Below are 21959 nucleotides of genomic sequence, written 5' to 3'. Positions count from 1 at the left end.
CTATACAGTCCAGTTACATTTATTTTTGAAAAAAATATGAAAGTAATCATGTTTTTCATTATGCTAATGATGAATGAAATCATGAATATATTTCCTACAACAAAACATAAGAATATTTGTAATAAAGTCAAACTTTTTGAAAATATGTAGATCTATTCATATGTATTGGAATATATACAGATTTAAAAACCTCAATGCAATGGCATGTTCAGCCAGGTGCCATGGTTGAATATAGGAGTTAATTCCAAGCTAACTTCAAAAGGTTCCATAACACTCTGGAAACATCTTCATTATACTCTCTAATTGACTTAAACAGACTTCATATCAACTGTTTAACACATTTTAACCCACAAATTAACACCCTTTGATCACTCAGATTAACCTTTCTTCTGTGAGTCAATTACATGACAAAAATAAAATAAACTTTAAAAAATCAGTTTTAGAAAACCAAACTGGGGAAGGAAGAATGAATTTTAAAAAGGATATAAATGCACACTACCACATGGTTGGAAGAGATCATCACAAGGTTTCAAATTTCAAGGTAATTGGAAAGTTCACAGATAAGTCAGAGTGGTCCTAAGAACAAAGAGAAAGGCATAAAGAAGTGAGTGAGGGGAATAAGTTGGTATTTATTATGATTATTAAAGAGAAACAGAAGATGGATTACAGACGATATCTTTAATAGGTTCATGGAAAGATTAAAACATCAGATGTGAAGAGGTAGCAAGACATGAACAAAAATTCCAGGTAAGATAAAGACCTCTAAAAGGGCTCGAACAAGGGTGAAAGAACACTGACACAAATGAAGTTAAACAAACAAGAAAAACACAGCAACAGGTGTGGTGTCAGCAAAAGTATTTACCTCTTTGTCTCTCCAGCTTAGTGGATTGCCTTGCTCCACCTCAATGAATGTTCACTGATGATTACTGCTGAAAAGACAAAAGAGAGAATAAATCAAGTGAAGACAACCAGTGATGGGAAAAAATGCAAAAATGAAAAACCATTTCTGAAAGATGAGGTACAATTGTTCAATAGGGCTGATTCTCAATACTGTCTAAAGCATTATGATAACATGCCAAAAAAAGAAAAAAAGTTTCTATAATTCTAACCATTCATCTCTCCCTCCATCTAAACTTAATACTTAAATATTTGAAACTTACTACTTCCATGCATCTTCCTGGATTAGCCTCATTTTGAGTCAAGGATTTCAATCATTCATTTCAATCATTCAATAATCTGCCTTATTCTATTCACATTAACTATAAGTTAGTAACTGTCACAGCACCCGTATTTCCTCTGGCATAATACTTCTTCAGTTATTTCAGTTGCTTCTTTAATTGTCTGTTTACCCAGATAAACTCTAAGCTTTTATAAGGGCTACAGCCAACTGTCTTGTGTCTCTTGTAACAAAGTGTGGGACACATAGTAGATACTCGATAAGTGGTTTGTTGATTGAATGAATAAGTGAATGAAGGCTCTATATGTACTACGTGTATGTGTATATGTGTGTGTTTATCTCATCACTAGCTAGTTCTTGATGGTTTTCTATCTTCCCAATAGATTTTAAGTTGTTGTAGGGATAATCATCTAATTTCAGAACATAACCATAATAGTTTGTGGTACTTAAAAATAAATACAGCTTAGTTCACTGATATTAAAATCCTAAAAACTCAGAGATAAATAAGACCAAGAAAATTAAAGAAGAGTTGGTGATGAAACCAGTAGAAAGAGCCAAGTAAATATAATCCTAGGATAAAAATAGCAGAAATACACTGTATATAGTGCAAATATTATTCATCAATAAGAAGCACAATTTACTAACAGGATCTCAAAGTGAGAATTTATTAATGTGTGGTAGACATTAGTTAATGGGCAGATAAGTATTAAAGTGATGAATTGAATAAGAATGTGGTTTTTTACCACCACTACAACCAAGGGTCCTAAAGCCTTGCTATATCTATATAACTATACTTACATCTACATCTATATCTACATTTAATTCTAGATATAGTACTTGATCAATCATCTTGAAGTTAAATATTTAACATATGCCTACGTCGCTTGTGTTAGATGCTGATGACACAGGAATTAAGAGGTTTTTGCCCTCTTTTGCCCTTTTTGCTTTTAATTTATCTACAAACTATAGTGCAACAAACATTTTGGTTTGGTATCATTTTTCCAACTCAATAGTTTGCAGCTTTCATTTGCTCTGTTTGAAAATTCCTAAAATACAGCTATGAATTCTTAATGTTCTAATATCCAAAACTGAGCAACAAATATTTCACTATTAATAATAATAACAACAAAAGCTAACCTTTCCTGTGTACTTACTACTCTTAGGCACTATTTTCTCACTGAATCCTCACAACAGACATAGAGGGAGATACTATTATTAATCCTATTTTACAGAGAAAGAAACCAAGGCATAGAGATTAATTTACTTAAAATGTTCACATAACCAGTAAGAGACAGAGCCTGGGTTCAAACCTATGCAGTCTGACACCAGACTTCATGCTCTTAACCATTGTGCTAACACAGTTTATATTTCTGCTATGTTAGTTTTACATAAAATGGGTAAATTACTGGGATGCCTGGCTGGCTTAGTCGGTAGAACATGTGACTCTAGATCTCAGGGTCATGAGTTAGAGTCCCATGTTGGGTGTGGAGCCTATTTTAAAAAAATGGATAAATTACCTTCTTAAGATAGTGAGAAACAAAACTATTATAAATACACATCAACTTCAGACATGTGGCAAGATAGTTGGTGCTTAGTTTCTTTAAGAGGTGTCCCTGCCCTACAGACCTTATGGAATTAGGGAATCAGAACACACATCCAAAATGTATAATAGTACCCTGTGAGATAGGATGAGTGCAAATGAGGAGTACACACAGGACTTGCTATGAAAGTTGAGAGGAGGAACTAATTTCTAAGGATTGGACCATCATAAAAGGCTTGATGGAAGAGATGGGTCTTAAAGGAGGGATAAAATTGATGGGTGGAAACAAAGAGGAAAGATGGTATAAGCAAGGAGAACCACCTGAACGAAATTATGGATGAAGTACCAAGAAAAGATCCCATTGTTCAACATTTCATGTAGGAGGTTAATAGGTGATGAGGCTAGAAAACTATGGATCATATTGGGGTGGTAAGTAAATACCAGGTTAAGGAGTTAGGACTTTATCTTCCATTTTATTTATTTACTTATTTTTTAAAGTAAGCTTTACACCCAACGTGGGGCTTAAACTCAACGACCCTGAGATCAAGAGTCACATGCTCTATTGATTGAGCCAGTCAGGCACCCCAAGACTTTATTCTCTAGACCTGGCTTGTTCAAAACAGCAGTCACTAGTTATATGTAGCTATTTAGCACCTGAGATGTGGCAAGTCCAAACTGAGAATAAGAAATACAGGTAAGATACACAGCAGCTTTTGAAAACTTAGCATGAAAAAGCAATGTAAAATACCATTAATAATACATTGATTACATTTTGAAATGATCATACTCCAAATATATTAGGTTAAATAAAATATATTATTAAAAATCATTTCACCTCATTTTATTTTCCTAATGTGGCTACTGGGAAATTTAAAATTATATATGTGGCTTGCATCTGTGGCTTACATCATATTTCTATTGGGCAATAATGTTCTAGAAAAATAAAAATAAAGAAAAATGAGCAGGGATTCATGCAAAAAGTGTTTTAAAAGCTTATTCTGTAATAATAAATTCAGACTGTAAGACAACTGATCTGGCTTTCAATAAGTCAATGGCAGGAAAAGAAAAAAATACCTAGATAGCAATGAAGTGGGACTGCTATAGCTAAGATACTTAAGAGACAGAACGTTGAAAACAATGTATAGATTTTGTTTGGATCATGATTCAAGCAAACTAACCATAAAAAGTCATTTCTGAGACAACTAAGGAAATGTAAATAGAGACTAGATATTGGATGCCATCAATGAGTTATTGATCATTTCAGTGGAATAACTTTATGGAGATGAAAGAAAAAGTTGCAAACTAAAGTATGCTTTAGTGATGTGAGCTAGAGTATGTCGAGATGAAATGACAGAAGACTTGGGAATTGCTAGGAGAAAAATGCATATTTCTTACTATCTAAAACCTACCTACCTACCTACATACACACACACACAGAGCACACACACACACACACACAAATATAAAAGAGTAACTTGAGAAAATGGAGGTACCCTGATCAGACTTTTCAGAATTTGGCTTAAAAAAAGGGAATAAAAGAGACAACACAATACCCTAGGGGATCATAAATCAAAGTTGCGTGCTTTTGCTGTAAAAATTGGAGGATCTGAGCATAACTATCTATATGAGGAAGCACTAAGCAGTGGAAAGGGGGGTGTTTGGGGGCTAAAATTTCAACGGTGTGTCAAGAAAGGTATTCAGAACAACACAGTTCATTCATATAAGGTATTTCCTTAGAGCCACACAGAAGGTATGTTGGAACCAGGACTAAAATCAAATCCTCTAACTTGGCATAATGTTCTGTCTCTAATTTTAAACATGACAAAATCCTATGGAGAACCCAGTCTATACTTTTCACTCTGGATTTTCTCACTTTCTTGTGTCATTCAATTATTCTTTATACCATCATTAAATAATTTGGCCATATTAAAATATTTTACTCAATGTACTTAGGTTTATCTTAATTGCTTCTTCAACTGAGATTTGGTAGAAGAGAGACAAAAAAGAAGAAGAAAAGCAAATTTAAGCAGTAACAACAACAGAACCAACTTAACATCTCCAAGTGAAATTTAAATCATGTTGACAAAACACAAGATGCAGTTTCACTTCTGGGTACAATGCAAGAAGAGAGGTCAGTGTAAGGTGAGCAGTATAGAGATAATAAATGCGAAGAACAGAAGGCAAAGCAGAATGAAGAAGGGAAAAACTAACCAAAAAAACCTAACAGTAGCCTTTTGGAGTGCCCAACAACTGCCTCAAAGTGGAGTGGTTCATTCTGCTTTTTCTGTAACCTTGAAAGATAGCCTGGCTTCCCTGGTAATATGCTGACTTCCTGAGTGTCCTGTTCTGCTGCTATACAATTAGCTATTTGGCCTTGATGCTTGGTTTGTTTCCTCATCTACAAAATGGGATTTTAACACCTGCCTTATTAGCCTCCCTGGGTTGAAGTGAAAGTGAAGCGAGATAGTAAATGTGAATGGATTTTTAAAAGTTACCAGTTGCTAAGATCTACAAGAAATAATTGGGTTGAAAATCTTTTCCAGGGTGGGGGCCTGAGTGGCTGAGTTAATTGAGCGTTGGACTCTTGATTTTGGCTTAGGGTCCTGGGATCCATTCCCCCACCCCGACCCCTCCACTGGCTGGGACTGACCATGGAGTCTGCTTGAGATTCTCTCTCTCTCTCTCTCTCTCTCTCTCTCTCTCTCTCTCCTTCTCCCCCATCTCCGTCGCGCGCTCTCTCAAATTAAAAAAAAAAACAAAAAAAAAACTTTTCCAGAAAAAAACTATTCAAACTGAAAAGAAAAACTTCAATTGTCATAGGTTTTCTCTTAATTTTAGAATAAGAACATTCTTTTTTTTTTTCTTTTTTTTATAATAAGAACATTCTAAGGCAAGTGTAGCGACAAGGGAGGAATTAGATCTCATCTTTCACATCCCCCTACTCCACCATTCTCCACCCCCCCTCCCCCCCCTCCCCCCCCCCCCCCCCCCCCCCCAGCCACCTGCCGAAGAACCATCACCAACCACAAAAGGATTGGGAGCAGCGCTGGGCAGGGTAAGCGGAGGGAGCTTTGGGGAAGGCGGGGGAAGCCCGGGTGTGAAGTACTCTTGGGGGAGAGGAGAAACGCTACAGTCGCAGACCTGGGACAAAAGGGAGTTAGAAAGAAGCGAAAGACACCTCTTTTCACAACCCGACACTTACTGCTGGTAAACTCCTGGGAAGCAGAGACTGGTTACCATAGCGACCGCGTCCAGGAGGGCGGAGCGCCTCTTGCTTGGTGTCTCGGCCATAAGAGCTCGACTAGAAACGTAGTCACGTCAGAGCAATGACTTCCGGCGGAAGGAGAAGCCGGTTCCGGGTTTTGGCAGGCTGCAGGCGAGGAGTGGGTACGAAGTACTGTAAGAAGTTTGGTAAGTTTGATACTGAGTAAAGGCAGCGGAGGGTATCCGCCTAAGGCTGGGTGGTACAGCCGCAGTGAGTACAGTGGATTCCCAAGTCTCAATTTTGAGGAGCTCCCCACCCCCATCTCTTGAAGTTACCGGCTGTGGGAAGAGGTTGCCTGATTTCTGGGGCTCCCGGCGAGGTCTGTTCTGTAGTCTAGAGGGCTGGGGTGTCCTCCTGTGAGCACTTTCAGCTCTTTGTGAGCGCCAGAAACCGAGGGACTCTTGCTGTCTACCTGCCGCCGGTGCTGACCGGCCCTTTCCCGTATTACTCTATTGAGGTAATGTGGAAGAAATGTGAACACTAAGAAATGGAAACGCTAAGAGGGAATGCTCCCAAATTCATTTTAATTCTTTGCTGTTTTGTTTTGTTTTCAACATTTTTTAAATTTGTCAGCATTTATTAAATTTCTCTAGTGTGTTTACTGAGGATTTCTTGTGTGCCGCCTTTACCATGAGACTAGCACAAATACCTCCTTAGAGGTCATCACCGCTCGGGTTCATTTTCGGATTCTTTTTTCTTAATGCTATTATATAGTCATTGATTTAAGATATAACTGTATATCATGAAACCTGTAACACATGTTCCATCCTTGTCTGTATACTTACACGTGAGATTCTTGGGGCGTTTTGAATGAAAATGAAAATATATGCTTCATGAGGATTGTATTGTAATCATGATTTACTCAACTAAATATTAAAGAACTTAGAAACGTACTTGCGTATTTCTTCGATCCTGCAAACTAATGCATCGTCATCAATATTTTTATTAAGCCTATCTGAGAAGGCCCACTTCTTGTTCAGTGGATGATGGCATTTGAGCAGATACCAAAGAAGAATTGGTACAGCATTCTGGGGGCAGACCCATCTGCAAGTATGTCAGACCTAAAACAAAAGTATCAAAAACTCATATTACTGGTAAGTCTTTGCTTGCAGATTTAAATCATGGGGGTGGGGGGAAACAGTTTTTTCTTAAGTGATGGGAAGTTTAGGTTTCCCTAAAATGAATATATGATATCAAAGCAGGAGAAGTAAGGTATTAATTTGATTAGTTGAAAGTGTCAGTAATATTGTAAAAAAAAAAAAAAAAAAAAAATTTTTTTTTAATTTGAAATGGGAAAACATGGTTTGGAGCAAGAAATCTGAGTCATGCAGGTTGATTTGGAATCCTGATTCCACCACTAACTGTGGGAACTTGGGACAAGTTACTTTCCCCCTGTATGTGCCTCAGAGAGGATTAAATGAAATAGTCCATGTAAAGTGCTTAGAATAAGCAATGTTAGCATCCAGTAGCCACTAGCTACATGTGTCTATTGAGCATTTGAAATGTGGCTAGTCCAAAATGAAATTTACTATAAATGTATAATACACAGCGGATTTTGAAGACTTAGTACAAAAAGAGAATATAGGCTCAGTCAGTTAAGGGGCCGACTTCGGCTCAGGTCATGATCTCGCTGTCCGTGAGTTCGAGCCCCGCGTCGGGCTCTGTGCTGACAGCTCAGAGCCTGGAGCCTGTTTCAGATTCTGTGTCTCCCTCTCTCTGACCCTCCCCCGTTCATGCTTTGTCTCAAAAATAAATAAACGTTAAAAAAAAAAAAAAGAGAATATAAAATAATCTAAACTTTATGTTGATTACATATTGAGGTGATAAAAATTTGGGTATATTGGCTATTTTGCATATTTTGTACATAATGTATGCATATATTTGCATATAGTATAATATAAAATCAATTTAATCTGATTTTTGCTTTGATATTGCATATGTGGCTTGCATTTATAGTTTGTATTGTGTTTTTATTGAATAGTGCCCATTTATACACTGTTTTTCACACAACTCAATTCTTTTGTGAAATGAGTTGTATTTATAAGTATATAGTATCTTTCTTAACTGTTATGTTAATTTTTTTCAACCTATATTGTGAAGTTTCTTAAGCCAATGTCAGTAACTCTATAATGGTCTCCAGTTAACTTAGTTTACAAAAGGGATAGAGCATCATTACTTATGTAGCATTAGTTGTTCCTATAGTTTTTGTCAAATGGATCTGAGATTTTGCCAAAACTGTTTGTGTTTATTGTGAGAGACAGTAGCCATTTTACTGTCAAGAATGTATTACTATCCCTTCTTTAGGTAGTAAGCTGACTAAATGATACTAAGATTTCTTTTGTCTCAGAATTTTCAAGATTTCTTTCGTTAAAGTCAAGTAGACTTGATTGAAAAATTTTTCCTCATACTGAATCATCCTTTTCCCTCATTTCAGTGAGAGTCGAGGCTAGAAAAGTAGACTGGGTCTAGATCATGCAGGCCTTTTAGTCCATGTTGACCTTTAATATGGCAATGAGAAGCCGTTTGCTCTTCATATATTAGCACTTGTCAAACACCAAAATGAGTGAGTCATTTTGCATACTCTCTCTTATCCTATTAGAGAGTTCCAGTTGCTCTAGATCTTCACCAACATTTGATGCTATTTGTCTCTTTCATTTCATCGATTGAGGGTTTCTCAATTTTGCTGCCATTGACATTTAGGGCAGGATAATTCTTTGTTATGTGGGGCTGCCCTGTGCAGTATAGGATGATGAGCAGCATTCTAGATGCCAGTAACAACTAAAAATGTCTCCTGGGGGTCAAAATGGCCAACCTCCCCATTCTATTGAGAACCACCACCCAATTCTGTGTTTATAGTGATCTCTCATTGTGGTTTGGTTTTGTATTTCTCTGATGACTAATGATTGTAAGCATTTTTAAATGTTATTATTAGCCATTTGTATAATTATCTTTTCTGAAGTGTCTTTTTTAAAAATCAAGTGTATTCTTGGGGCGCCTGGGTGGCTCAGTTGGTTAAGCGTCTGACTTCGGCTCAGGTCATGATCTCATGGTTTGGAGGGTTTTCTCTCAGTTCTCCAGTCCTGTTCTCCAACTTTAGTAGGCCACTTGTACCAGTGCCTCATAGATGAATGACTCTTGGCTGTCCTGTCCTATCTCTGTTCTTTCTTGTGAATACTTGGTAAAGGCCTATGGAATAGAATTGGTGGGCAGGTACAGTCTCTGTACATTTGGGGCCCGTCCATAGGTCATGCCAGTCTGGAGTTGGCCCTTAAAAATGATTAAAAGTTTGTTTTCTTTTTTTTTTTTTAAGTTCATTTATTTATTTATTTATTTTTTGAGAGAGACAGCATGAATTGGGGAGGGGGAGAGAGAGAGGGAGAGAGAAATCCCAAGCAGGCTCCATGCTGTCAGCCCGATGTGGAGCTCGAATTCATGAACCATGAGATCATGACCTGAGCTGAAACCAAGAGGTGGACGCTTAACAGACTGAGCCACCCAGGCACCCCTAATTTGTTTTCTTTTTATCTACATCTGTGATGGCTTCCTGCTCCTGCTGCTATGCCAAAGATAAAGCCAGTAATGGGTTTCTTCTCTTCTGGGGAGGACCTTTTCATTTTGAATTTGGATTCATTGGGTTTCTTTGAGTCCTCAGCTCCTTATTTAAGAAAACAAAAGAAAACAAACAACTATGAGATTGTAGGATATCTGGCCTGTTCTCCTGGATTATTCCTATCTGCATTAAAATGTACCATCATTTTTCCCATCTTTGGAAAAAAAAAAAATCCAGCCTTTCTTTCAACCCATTTCTGCCACTTGTTGCCCCAACTCTTCTATGGTTCTTCTTTAAAAAAAAAAAAAATGTTTATTTATTTATTTGGAGGTGGGGGAGTGGCAGAGGAAGAGGGAGAGAGAATTCCAAGCAGGGTCTGTATTGTCAGCACAGAGCCTGATGTGTGTCTCTATCTCACAAACCATGAGGTCATGACCTGAGCTGAAATCAAGAGTTGGATGTTTAACCAACTGAGCCATCCAGGCACCCCTCTGTATTCTTTGTAGCAAAAAACATTTCAATATGTTATCTCTATTTCCTTTCTCCAATTTTCCTCTTCCCAACTCTTGTAAACCTACTCCAGTGAGGCTTTGCTCCCACCACTACACTGAAACTGCTCTTATCAAGATTGCCAGTGATATCTGTAATGGGAAAAAACACAGTCCTCCTGTGTTTTTCCTTTACTCACACATAATTCTTCTGTCACCAGATGTGTGGATTTTCAACACATCAAGCAATTTTCTGCAACACCAGTTGGATGTCCTATAATTCACTTCAATTCTGACATTCCCTGGAGATAGCGTCAGATCCCACAAAGTTAAGGGCTCACTCCCACAACACTGCCCCCACTTGAGATGCCAGTCACAAGTCCCAGGTTGTCACCTATACTTCTGACCGACCAGCTATAGATTAGGGTTCTCTGACCCCCTCCTTGAGTTTGATAATTTGCTAGAAAGGCTCACAGAACTCAGGGAAATCATCACATTTACCAGTTCATTATATAATAAAGGTTATGGTAAAGGATACAGATGAATAGCCAGATGAAGAGATACAGAATACAGGAGCTTCTGTCACTGTGAAGCTGGGGTATGCTACCCTCCTGGCATGTAGATGTATGTGTTCACTGACTCAGATACTTTCTGAACCCTGTACTGTTGGGAATTTCGTGTAGGCTTCATCATGTTGGCATGATTGATTACTAACTCCATTTCCATCTCCTCTCCCTTCTCTGGAGAATGAGGGATGGGCCTGAAAGTTCCAAGCTTCCAATTATGGCTTAGACTTTCTGGTGATCAGCCCCCATCCAGGAGCCCACCGAGAGTCACCCCATTAGAAAAAAAAACACTTCAGTCACCCAGGAGATTCCAAGGGTTTTAGGAATTCTGCGCCAGAAACTGGAGGCAGAGACATGTGGATATTTTTTTCTATTACTTCACAATATCCATGTTGCTATAACCAATGGTTAATACTTAGTCTTCATTTTGATTTATTAGTAAGATGACCATTTATCCTACTTTTCCCAGAGTAGAGGTGGTTTGTGCTTTTTGTCCTAGCATAATTAATAACTGTCTTTTTCAGTTTTTTGAGGTGTCAACGTTTAAATTTAAATTTATTTTGAAGAGGTTTTTTGTAGTTATGTACAACTGTGTAAATTATCACCACGGTTAAGATATGGAACATTTTCATAATGCTAAAAAGTTTCTTTGTGCCTTTTGATCCCCTGATGCCTACAACTTTAACCAGCTGGACCAGTGATTCTGGTGCACAGGTGTATGTGGGCCCACTGTACTATGTTATGGTACCTGCAAATGTGAGGAACTAAAGTCCTGGAGAAGGAGGGTCAAAGTGAGCAAAGGGGGAAAAAAAAAAAGACACTTAAAAGGAAGAATGATTGGCCCAACTGTCTCCCAATAAGCTTTGCTGTATTGGCTCCTTGTGGAGAGATGGAGTTTGGAGGAGAGGACTTTCCAGACCAAACTCAATTAAAGAAAAACCAAAATTTTTTCTCCTAACTTGGTTTCTTCCTAAGCCAAATAGAGCTGAAGAATTCTGAACAAAGTTGGTATGGATGTGTAAATTGCTTTGGGATGAAGAGGTATGTCTATTAGGTACTGATGGTAAGCTATGGAAGAAGCCTTGGAAAGGGGGTAAGATACTATTTCTGGGCATTCCAAAGATGAGACCTCTTCTTCCAGGCAGACACCACTTTGCTAAGTAATACATTTAAATTGTCAACCCTGCTTAGATAACAGCAGCATTTGACACAGTTTATCACATATTCTTCTTTGTTATATTTTCATTTGTCTTCTAGGACATGATATTTTCCTAATTTACCTCTTACTAAATTATCTCTGGAAAGTAGTAGGTACTCAAATTTTGTTCAATGAGTGAATTGTATGAATGTAATCATCTTTATATTTTAATTCCTCTATTGATGACTTCAATTTTGTATTTTTATTTCTAACAACTCTGCCTATTTTCTGAATTTTCTTTTTGATGTGTGTGTGACTTCCTGATATTGTTTTAGGAATAAAATATTTTGTTTAGGTTAATAAAGTTTTTTTTTAAGTTTTCTTCTTTTTCTTTGGGTTCTTTTTATTTTATTTTATTTTTTTATTTATACATTTGTTTTTGTTTATTTTTGAGAGAGAGAGAGAGAGAGAGAGAGAGAGAGAGAGACAGAGCATGAGCCAGGGAAGGGCAGAGAGAAGATGGAGACAGAATCCCAAGTAGGTTCCAGGCTCTGAGCTGTCAGCACAGAGCCCTAGGCAGGCCTCGAACTCACGGACCGTGAGATCATGACCTGAGCTGAAGTCGGACGCTCAACCGACTGAGCAACCCAGGAGCCCCTCTTTTTTTTTTTTTTTTTTTTTTTAAGTAGACTTAATGCCCAGCATGGAGCCCAACATGGGGCTTGAACTCCCTACCCTGAGATCAAGAGTCAGATGCTCAACCGACTGAACCACCCAGGTGCCCCTCTTTGAGTTCCTTTTGGTTTTTCTCTTCCTTTTGTCATAGAGGTTCTTTTTTCCTATATTTGGTGATCATTGGTCATCTTTTCATCTTTAAGAATGAACTGTTCCACTCCACTGCTTCATTATTAGTATATAGGAATAGAATAGATTTCTATATGTTGGTTTTGTATCCTGCGACTTTACTGAATTTATTTACCAACTCTAGTAGTTTTTGGTGGAGTCTTTAGGGTTTTCTACATATAGTATCATGTCATCTGCAAATAGTGAGAGTTTTACTTCTTCCTTACCAATTTGGATGCCTTTTGTCTCTTTATGTTGTCTAATTGCTGTGGCTAGGACTTCCAGTACTATATTGTATAAAAGTGGTGAGAACAGACATCTTTTTTTCCTGGCCTTAGGGGGAAAGCTCTCAGTTTTTCACCATTAAGTATGATGCTGGTTGTGGGTTTTTTCATGTAAGGCCTTTATTATGTTGAGGTATGTTCCCTCTAGATCTACATTGCAGAGGGCTTTTATGATGAAGAAAATTCAAGACAATGCAAAGATAGGGAAACACATTCCATGTTGACAGGCTGGAAGAATAAATATTGTTAAAATGTCTATACTATCCAAAGCAATCTACACATTTAATGCAATCCCTATCAAAATACCAACAGCATTTTTTTTTCTCAGAACTAGAACAAACATTCCTAAAATTTGTATGGAACCACAAAAGACCTCAAATAGCCAAAGCAAACTTGAAAAAGAAAAACAAAACTGGAGGTATCACAATTCCAGATTTCAAGTTATATTACAAAGCAGTCATAATTAAAACAGTCTATGGTACTGGCATAAAAATAGACAGAGATCAATGGAAGAGAACAAAAAACCCAGACATAAACCTACAATTTATATGGCCAATTAATCTTCAATAAAGGATGAATGAATATACAATGGGAAAAAGAGTCTCTCCAACAAATGTTGTTGGGAAAACTGGACAGCCACGTGCAAAAGTATGAAACTGGACCACTTTCTTTCACCATACACAAAAATAAACTCAATATAGATTAAAGACCTAAATGTGAGACCTGAAACTATAAAGATCCATGAAGAGAGCACAGGCAGTAATTGCTCTGACATTAGCTATAGCAGCATTTTTCTAGATATGTCTCCTAAGGGAAGGGAAATAAAACCAAAGATAAACTATTGGGACTACATCAAAATAAAAAGCTTCTGCACAGTGAAGGAAATAATCAGCAAAACTAAAAGGCAACCTACCGATGGGAGAAGATATTTGCAAATGATATATCTGATAAAGGGTTACTATCCAAAATATGTAAAGAATTGATGCAACTCAATATCCAAAAAACAAATAATCCAATTAAAAAGTGAGCAGAATGGGCTCCTGGGTGGCTCAGTAGGTTGAGCGTCTGACTTTGCCTCAGGTCATGATCTCACAGCTCGTGAGTTCGAGCCCTGCGTTAGGCTCTGTGCTGATAGCTCGGAGCCCTGGAGCCTGCTTCAGATTCTGTGCCTCCCTCTCTCTGTCTGCCCCAACCCACTTGCATTCTGTCCCTGTCTCTCTCAAAAATAAATAAACATTAAAAAAAAAATTTAAAAAGTGGGCAGAAGACATGAACAGACATTTCTCCACAGAAGACATCCAGATGGCCAATAGACACATGAAAAGATGTTCAGCATCACACATCATCAGGGAAATGCAAATCAAAACCGCAATGAGATATCACCTCACACTTACCAGAATGGCTGAAATCAAAAACATAAGAAACAACAGTTATTGGCAAGGATGTGGAGTAAAAGGAACCCTCCTGCACTGTTGATGGGAGTACAAACTGGTGAATCTACTGTGGAAAACAGTAGAGAGGCTCCTCAAAAAATTAAAAATAGAACTACTCTGATACAGTAGTCGCAGTACTGGGCATTTACCCAAAGAATACAGAAACACTAATTCAAAGGAATATATGCACCCTATGTTTATTGCAGCATTATTTGAAATAGCTAAACAATGGAAGCAGCCCAAATGTCTGTTGATTGAAGAATGGATAAAGATGATGTGGTATATATACACAGTGGAATAGTATTCAGCCATAAAAGGAGTGAAATCTTGCCATTTAGAACAACATGGATGGAGCTAGAGAGTATAATGCTAAGCAAAGTAAGTCAGAGAAAGTCAAATACCATATGATCTCACTCATTTGTGGATTTTAAGAAACAAAACAATGAGCAAAGATAAATGAGAAACAGACTCTTAACTATAGAGAACAAACTGATGGTTACCAGAGGGAAGGTGGGTGGAGAGATGGGAGAAATAGAGGATGGAAATTAAAGAATACACTTATGCTGAAAAATAAATGAACAAAATAAAATACAAATAAAGCGATAAAAAATGTTTAAAAATTAGTGACATGTTCCAAGCTTATTTGGGGGTTCCTATTCATAACTGGGGGGATTTCATAAAGTAGAGTTAATTATTTTGTTGGATGACTCCAAATGTACACTAGCTGAATCAACTTCCGAGAGGGGAATTTTCAGATCTCCTACCTGGGAAGATGGGAACATGGGCTCATATAGCTCCATGGGCCAACTTTTCTTTCTTTGTTTTGTTTTGTCTTTCTGTTTTTGTTTTCAGTGCAACTTTGCATTCTACCCCTCAACCTGATATTTCCAAATCCAGAACCTTCTTTGATCTATCTCCATACATTAAACCTCTGGTTTTCTGCTGTGGTAGGAGAGAGGAGATACCTGGCTTTTTGATGAGGAGGAGAGCTGGAGGTCTGATTACATCTTCTGAAGTCTCAACCAATCTTCCTTTTGTCAGTCCTGCTCCTCAACCCCACTCTCAAAAGTACTTAATGCCTTTAGTTCTTCAGGTCGTCTGCATGAATGAGCTCACCTCTCAATTGTTTCTTGCTCCAGGCTTAGGTTTCAGTTTTCTCAGGTAGATGGAATTGGTTACCATGTGTGGATCAATTTTCTATCTTCTTAGATTTTGGTGTCTCATCTGCTTTTTCTCTTCTTTCCTATTATGTTTGTTCTTATGCATTTATGCTTTTGCCTTTTAAAAAAATTACTGGTTTTTTTGCTGGAATTTTAATGGGGTTTTGGGAGGGAGTAAGGATAAATGTATGTATAAATTTGTCATTAGTGGAAACCCTGAACTATTTTCATTTCCCTTTAGCAGCCAAATCACCCTTCCTCAGCTATGTGCCTTTGCATTTGCTGCTCTCTCTCCCTGATCCGCTGTGCCTCCTCCCCTACCCCAGCCTATTAACTCTTAACTCATTATTTCAAAATTATTTTAGTTTTAATCCCTGCCTCCCTAATCCCACTGTGTCTGCCTTCCATGTGCACACCTTCCCAAGTAGAAGTGCATTTAGTATTATTTCTCTAGGTCAGGAGAGCTGTAGCCGGCAGGTAAGGAGAAGGAGGATAGCTGGAGCGTGATAAAATGTTCATTCCTGTGTATCCTGTTAGAAGACAGAAGAGACTTGAGCATGTTTAAATTTTATGGGAAGTAGCCAAGAGAAGGCTTGGGGTTGAAGTTATGGGAGAGAGACAATAATTGACAGAAAGCAGAAGGGGATGTCTGAACCATAAGAAGAAGGATTAGCTTTAGGTAAGAGAAGGAGGAACCTGTCTCCATTGTTACAGGACAGAAGGATGAGAAGGTGGATCCAAGAGCAGATTCCTTTGTCCGTTTGGCTGCTGGAAGTCAATGAGTTCTTATTTGGTGACTTCTTTTTTCTTTGTGAAGAAGACAGTTGTCCATTGAGAGAAGGTGAGAAAGGAAGTGGAGCAGCAAATTATAGGAGAGAGGATTTTTTTAACTGGCATTACTCTGGAAAAGCTCCCCATAGGTAGCTAGGTACCCTGTTAGCAGTGAAAGTCTCAGTCAACAACTAACTGTATAAAAGGCATCCGAAGCTGTAAAAGAACACCAAAACAGTCAGCCTACCACCTTGGCCTCCTTTAGCCTGGGTTATGGTGACTTTGGTCCCTGTATTACAGCTTAGCACAATAACTTGTAATTATGGCCATGGGTTCAATATTCAGTGTATTCTGTTCAAGAAGACAAGGAAGTATGTAGTAATAAGTATATAATTGGTAGCATGTGTATTGTCCTTTATAGATTATACTTCACAGTTTACCAATACTTTCATGTCTTATCTGGTTTTACCCTCTCAGCTGTCCTGTATGGTAGGTAATATGGTAGGTAATATTATCGCTGTGTTTGCAGTTGAGAAAAATCAAGACTTAGTTACAGTTAAGTGGTTTGTCTGAAACACACAATTAATATGGGGTAAAGTGTAGGCATGATAACGTCTTTTCTGCCTCTAGACTCTCTCATTATATCACATCTCTCATAATTGCCATCCGAAAGGATTTATAGTTGTTTAAAGGCATAATTTTCAGTGTTCTAGATACCCATGGAACACCTCACTCATGTAGAATGAAAGATTATACAGGTCAGACATAATTACTACTCTTTTAATTTTGAAGGGATCTAGATTATATAGAGAGTGAAACTTATTCTTTTTGTATAAGATGAGAGTTCTAATAGAGTTGAGAAAACAGACTTCAAAGTTTATATTCTTTACAATTTGAATTACCTTTTTTCTTCAGTCTGTGTTTTTCAACAATGTCACAAAACAATTGAGAGAATAAAATTACATTTGACAAATACCATTCTGAATCTAATTTTGTAAAAAGGCACATTTATTACGTGTACTTTTCCAAGTTCAGAAGACTTTGAATTTAACACTCCTACATAATTAGTTGTTGGGATAAAATATTGCTAAATCGTAGGCTGGTAAGTTTACAGTCATGTTGATTTAGTAAATACTGCTTCCTTATTTTAATTTTTGTAGATGTGCTTATTCAAGGTCCTGATTATGAAAAAAAATTCTTACTAAGTTATTAGAATGCTTTAATAAATATAAATAGTTACATATAAATGTAAAGTGAGGAATTAGCCTGAGAAGCACTTGTTTCACATACCATTAAGTCTGTTGCCTAATAATTTACTATAATTTAAGTCTGTTGCCTAAAATGTAATTGAATCAGTTCTTCCCAACAGCATTTTATTAATAGGGACTTTACTAATTAATAAAACTATATTGCCTTGTTTTCTCCTTATGAACAATTTTAATTTTAAAAATGTTTTAGTTTTCTACTAATATAAGTTGAATTAACAATCCATGCTTTGAAGTGGTGTAGAGCCAAGAATGATTAGTTATATTCCCATAGTTTTTGCAGTTATGCTTGTGAAAATTGCTGTTTACTAAAGATAAAGCTTCCCCCCAAAAGCTTTGTCAAATTGAAAATTGGGGTCTTTTCACATTGATGTTGATAATATTACAGGATACCTTTCAATTGGAAAAGAATTATTGTGTTGGAAAATTATATGCTGCTGTTACAATACGTTCCATAATCTTAAAGAAAATCCATGTAATTTGAGGCGAAAATATGCAGGGGAGGCTCTTATTTCTTAATATTGGAAGGGTGTAAAATGCCACTTAATACTTATGTGGGAATTCCGAGGTTCTCTTTTGATTACAAGTGGTTATATATAGATTATTGTTAGGCTAGTTATGTAATACATTTTAGCATCTTGAAAAAGAAGGTAGGAAGTACCTGTGGTGTCGTCGGAGGAAAATTACCACAATCAAAAAGAAGAGAGCTAAGGACAATTCTTGAAATAGGTCTTTGAATACATTGCAAAGCAAAGTGATCCTGATTATAGGAAAGGTACTTTGGCACTAAGAGAAATTTTGTGAAAAATCTGGGGGTGTTTATAAGTAAAAAACAGAAAGATATGACTTGTAATGAACATTGTAATTTTTGCTACTGTGGTTAACTGTTTAGCTGTCATCTGGGTGTCACGTAAGATGCAAGATGTTTAACTTAGGTATCTCATGGAGACGGTATTATGAACTGTTCTTTTCCGTGATAAAAGTAGTAGGAATAAGACACTTTAAGTAAACATTTAAGGAATGATTTTAGCTAACCATAGCACTATGTATCAGGCATTCTTCACTTGATCTTAGCCAAAAGGCCGAGAAGCGATGTATCAGGCATTCTTATCACCGTACATGCGTTTCCTCATTTTACTCTGTGACGCGACATACCATTATTATCCCTCACATTTAGACAAGAAACTGAGTCTCAGAAATTAAGTAACACATTGGTTAGTGGCAAGATATCATGACACACTCTATATATACTTTAAAAACTGATTAAATGAAAAAGGAAGGACTTACCTTTTCAGTGTATTTTTAAGAACCTTTCTACTGCTTATATGCTACAGTAATAGATTATATCTTTAGAGAAGAGGTAGCATTTACATTAAAGGTGCAGTATAGCAATGTGTTAAAAATGTGGGCACTGGGGCACCTGGGTGGCTCAGCTCAGTCAGTTGAGCGTCTGACTTTGGCTCAGGTCATGATCTCATGGCTCGTGAGTTCGAGCCCCATGCCAGACTCTGTGCTGACAGCTCAGAGCCTGGAGCCTGCTTTGGATTCTGTGTCTCCCTTCTTCTCTCTCCTACCCTCCCCATCTCATGTTCTGTCTCTCAAAAATAAATAAAATATTTTACAAAAAATGTGGGCTCTGGAGGTAACTTTCTGGGCTTGGATTTTTTTTTTTTAATGTTTATTTACTTCTGAGAGAGAGAGAGAGAGAGCAAGCGAGTGAGTGGGGGAGGTGCAGAGAGAGGAGACAGAACCCTAAGCAGGCTCCAGGCTCAGAGTTGTCAGCACAGAGTCCTACATGGGGCTCAAACTCACAGGCTGTGAGATCATGACCTGAGCTGAAGTTGGATGCTCAACCAACTGAGCCACCCAGGCGCCCAGGGCTTGAATTCTGAGTGTGCCATATATTAGTTCTGTGACTCGGAGCCAGCTCCATAACCTTGGGTCCTGTTTCCTTATTTTCAAAATAGATGTGAATCATTATTTACTTATCACAAGTATTTATTGAATACCCACTATATGCCAGCCCTATTCTAGGCATGTAGTAACTATCTGTCCCGTAGGGTAGTTATAACGATTTAAATGAGTTATATACATAAGCATCTAAAGCAATGTTTGGCCTTCAGTTAATGCTCAGTTATTATTTTTTAGTTGTGTATAATAATTCATCAGAAGGTTGATGCTTTACTGGTTTTTTTTTTTTTTTCAGTAGTGAAAATAACACTTTAATCTTTTTTATTGGCTTAAGGGTTGTCATGATTTTTTTGTGCTGGAAAATGTAGATATAGATGGTTGGGGACATAGGTAAAATGTCAGATGTCAGGTTATCTGTTAAAGTAAGGATGAAGAATGTATATCTAGAGATAGCTACATATTTGCAGAACTGATTAGTCAGGTGAAAGCAACTTTCTCTCAGAATAGACTTCTGCATTGTTATTTTCACCCTCTTATAACTATCAGCATTCTCTCAAATAGTATTTCCAGACCGTGAAAACACTGTACCACATTGACCTTTTTTTTTTGTCAGCTTCAGTTTTTATTAAATCATTGTTCACTGATGGTGTTTCGAAGAGAGTTCTTCCTCATTTTGGGAATTGTCCCTCTGTTTTTTGACCTTAATCTACACTAAAGCCTAAGATTTAGCTGTTCTTGCTAGAAGATAACACACATGACCAAGATTTTCTTTGAATTCAGTGCTATAGAGACAGGTAGCATCAAAAATACAAATCTTTAAATAGCTGCCTGGATCTGAGGTTAGTGACTACAGAGGGGTGCAAGGAAACCTTAAGGTGATGGAACTGTATCTCAATTTTGGTGGTTGTTACTTGACAATGTGTAATTATTAAAATTTACCTAGCTACACTTGAAATGGTAAATCTTATTGTATGTAAATAATTCCTCAGTGAAAAAGGAAACGAATCTTTCAAAGTGTGAGGTAGAAAATCCCTTATAATGGATTAAATATCCATCCTTCTAATGACATGGCTTATTTTGTTTTTTTTTTTGTTTTTTTTTGACATGGCTTATTTTGAAATGCTAAAACTGCTTTTTAGAAAAGGTACAATAATCATTTAATCATATTGGCTCCAAAAATCCTATTCGGTTATAATATAGTTGTAAATATCGGTTTTGATCTTTTCAGTGAGACCTCTTCTTATGTGAATCAGAAATACCTAAAGTGTGGTATTTTAGTATGATTTCTTTAAGTGTGGTACACATTATTGGTCATATGCAAAAATAATTTTGCAGGGTACACAGGTGAACAGTTTTTATATGAACAGTTGTATCTTTACTATGAAATATTTTATATATACATGTACATAACAGCAAATACTTGGTGTTAGGGTGAAGCCAAATAATGAATGAGATAATTTACAGTTATCAAAACAAGTAAATGAGAGTTTTAATAATATGATACTATAGTATAAATTTTGAAAATGATATAAGAATAATTAAAGTTTGGGAATCCCTAGTCTGTACCACAGATCCAGGAGTCACATTCAGGTGGAGCAGTACTTAGGATGTTTTTCTTTACTTTTTTTTTTTTTATAATTTTTTTTAACGTTTATTTATTTTTGAGACAGAGAGAGAGACAGAGCATGAACGAGGGAGGGTCAGAAAGAGGGAGACACAGAATTTGAAACAGGCTCCAGGCTCTGAGCTGTCAGCACAGAGCCCAACGCGGGGCTCGAACTCACGGACCGCGAGATCATGACCTGAGCCGAAGTCGGACCCTTAACCGACTGAGCCACCTAGGCGCCCCAGGATGTTTTTCTTTAACTATGAAAACCATTAAGAAAACTGAGATGCAAGGTTCTCAGGAAGCATCCATATTTGTGCTTTGCATTTAGTGCTTGAAGTTTTGTGCTTTGACGTTGAAGTTAATTTTAGAATTCCTCCGTTTGTAAATGGTAGCAAGACTTCTGTCATAGGTCTAATATATATTTTTACAGTTTGGCAATAGTATTGAGCACTGTAGTGTTTTGTCATGAATAAATATAATTGTGCATGTTTTACATGCAGTTTTTTAGAAGGTAGGAGACTATCATATTTCAGAATAAATTAATTTTAACAAGTGAATAAAATAAAAGATTTAGCATAGAGTTACTTTTCAGCTCTGGAGATACTTTTACCCATCATACAGTATTGTCCTATATGGAAAAACTGTTTTTCTAAATTAAAAAGAAAAACATCTCAAAGGCAGTTAGCTTGATTAGGTTGATGGTTGGCTAAATTCATCATGTTTTTGCTGTTTTGTTAACTCCTTTACTGTGATGGTTGAGGTATATAGGGCTGCTATATTCCTATATTGAGTATCTCCCTACTGTTGAAATTTCCCTCTTTCTCCCTTTTTAGCTGTGTCTGTTCTCTATTACTACTTCTCTTTGTCTGTTTCTCATTAATCCTATTGCTTCTTTTCATTTTTAGTCATTATTTCTTTTTCTTTTTTTCTGGTTGCTGCCTTTCGTCTTGTTTTATTTT

The 21959-nt window shown here is 37.0% G+C and overlaps 2 protein-coding genes across 4 annotated transcripts in view; one reads left to right on the top strand and one right to left on the bottom strand.

Annotated features, from left to right (window-relative positions):
• Window positions 1-6036, bottom strand: part of DCDC1 (doublecortin domain containing 1) — a 497922-nt gene extending 491886 nt beyond the window's left edge. The window contains exons 1-3 of the mRNA XM_086677755.1: window positions 5920-6036; window positions 863-929; window positions 503-576 (exon numbers count right to left, since the gene is read on the bottom strand). Of these exons, the coding sequence (XP_086533881.1) occupies window positions 503-520 (18 nt within the window). The 5' untranslated portion in view covers window positions 521-576; window positions 863-929; window positions 5920-6036. The remainder of the gene's footprint in view (window positions 1-502; window positions 577-862; window positions 930-5919) is intronic.
• The window catches only part of DNAJC24 (DnaJ heat shock protein family (Hsp40) member C24), a 62838-nt gene continuing 46895 nt past the window's right edge, over window positions 6017-21959 (top strand). For 2 of the 3 annotated variants that reach the window (XM_086677765.1, XM_025927896.2), the window contains exons 1-2: window positions 6017-6128; window positions 6933-7076. In XM_086677765.1, coding sequence (XP_086533891.1) covers window positions 6966-7076 — 111 coding nt within the window. In that variant the 5' untranslated portion in view covers window positions 6017-6128; window positions 6933-6965. The other variant, XM_086677764.1, reaches the window with a different exon arrangement.

Source organism: Puma concolor, chromosome D1 (genome assembly GCF_028749965.1).
Source record: "Puma concolor isolate L17-30 chromosome D1, mPumCon1.1.hap2, whole genome shotgun sequence".
Taxonomy (NCBI): Eukaryota; Metazoa; Chordata; class Mammalia; order Carnivora; family Felidae; genus Puma; species Puma concolor.
Note: the sequence above shows the minus strand (reverse complement) of the source record. Positions and strands in the feature narration are given on the sequence as shown.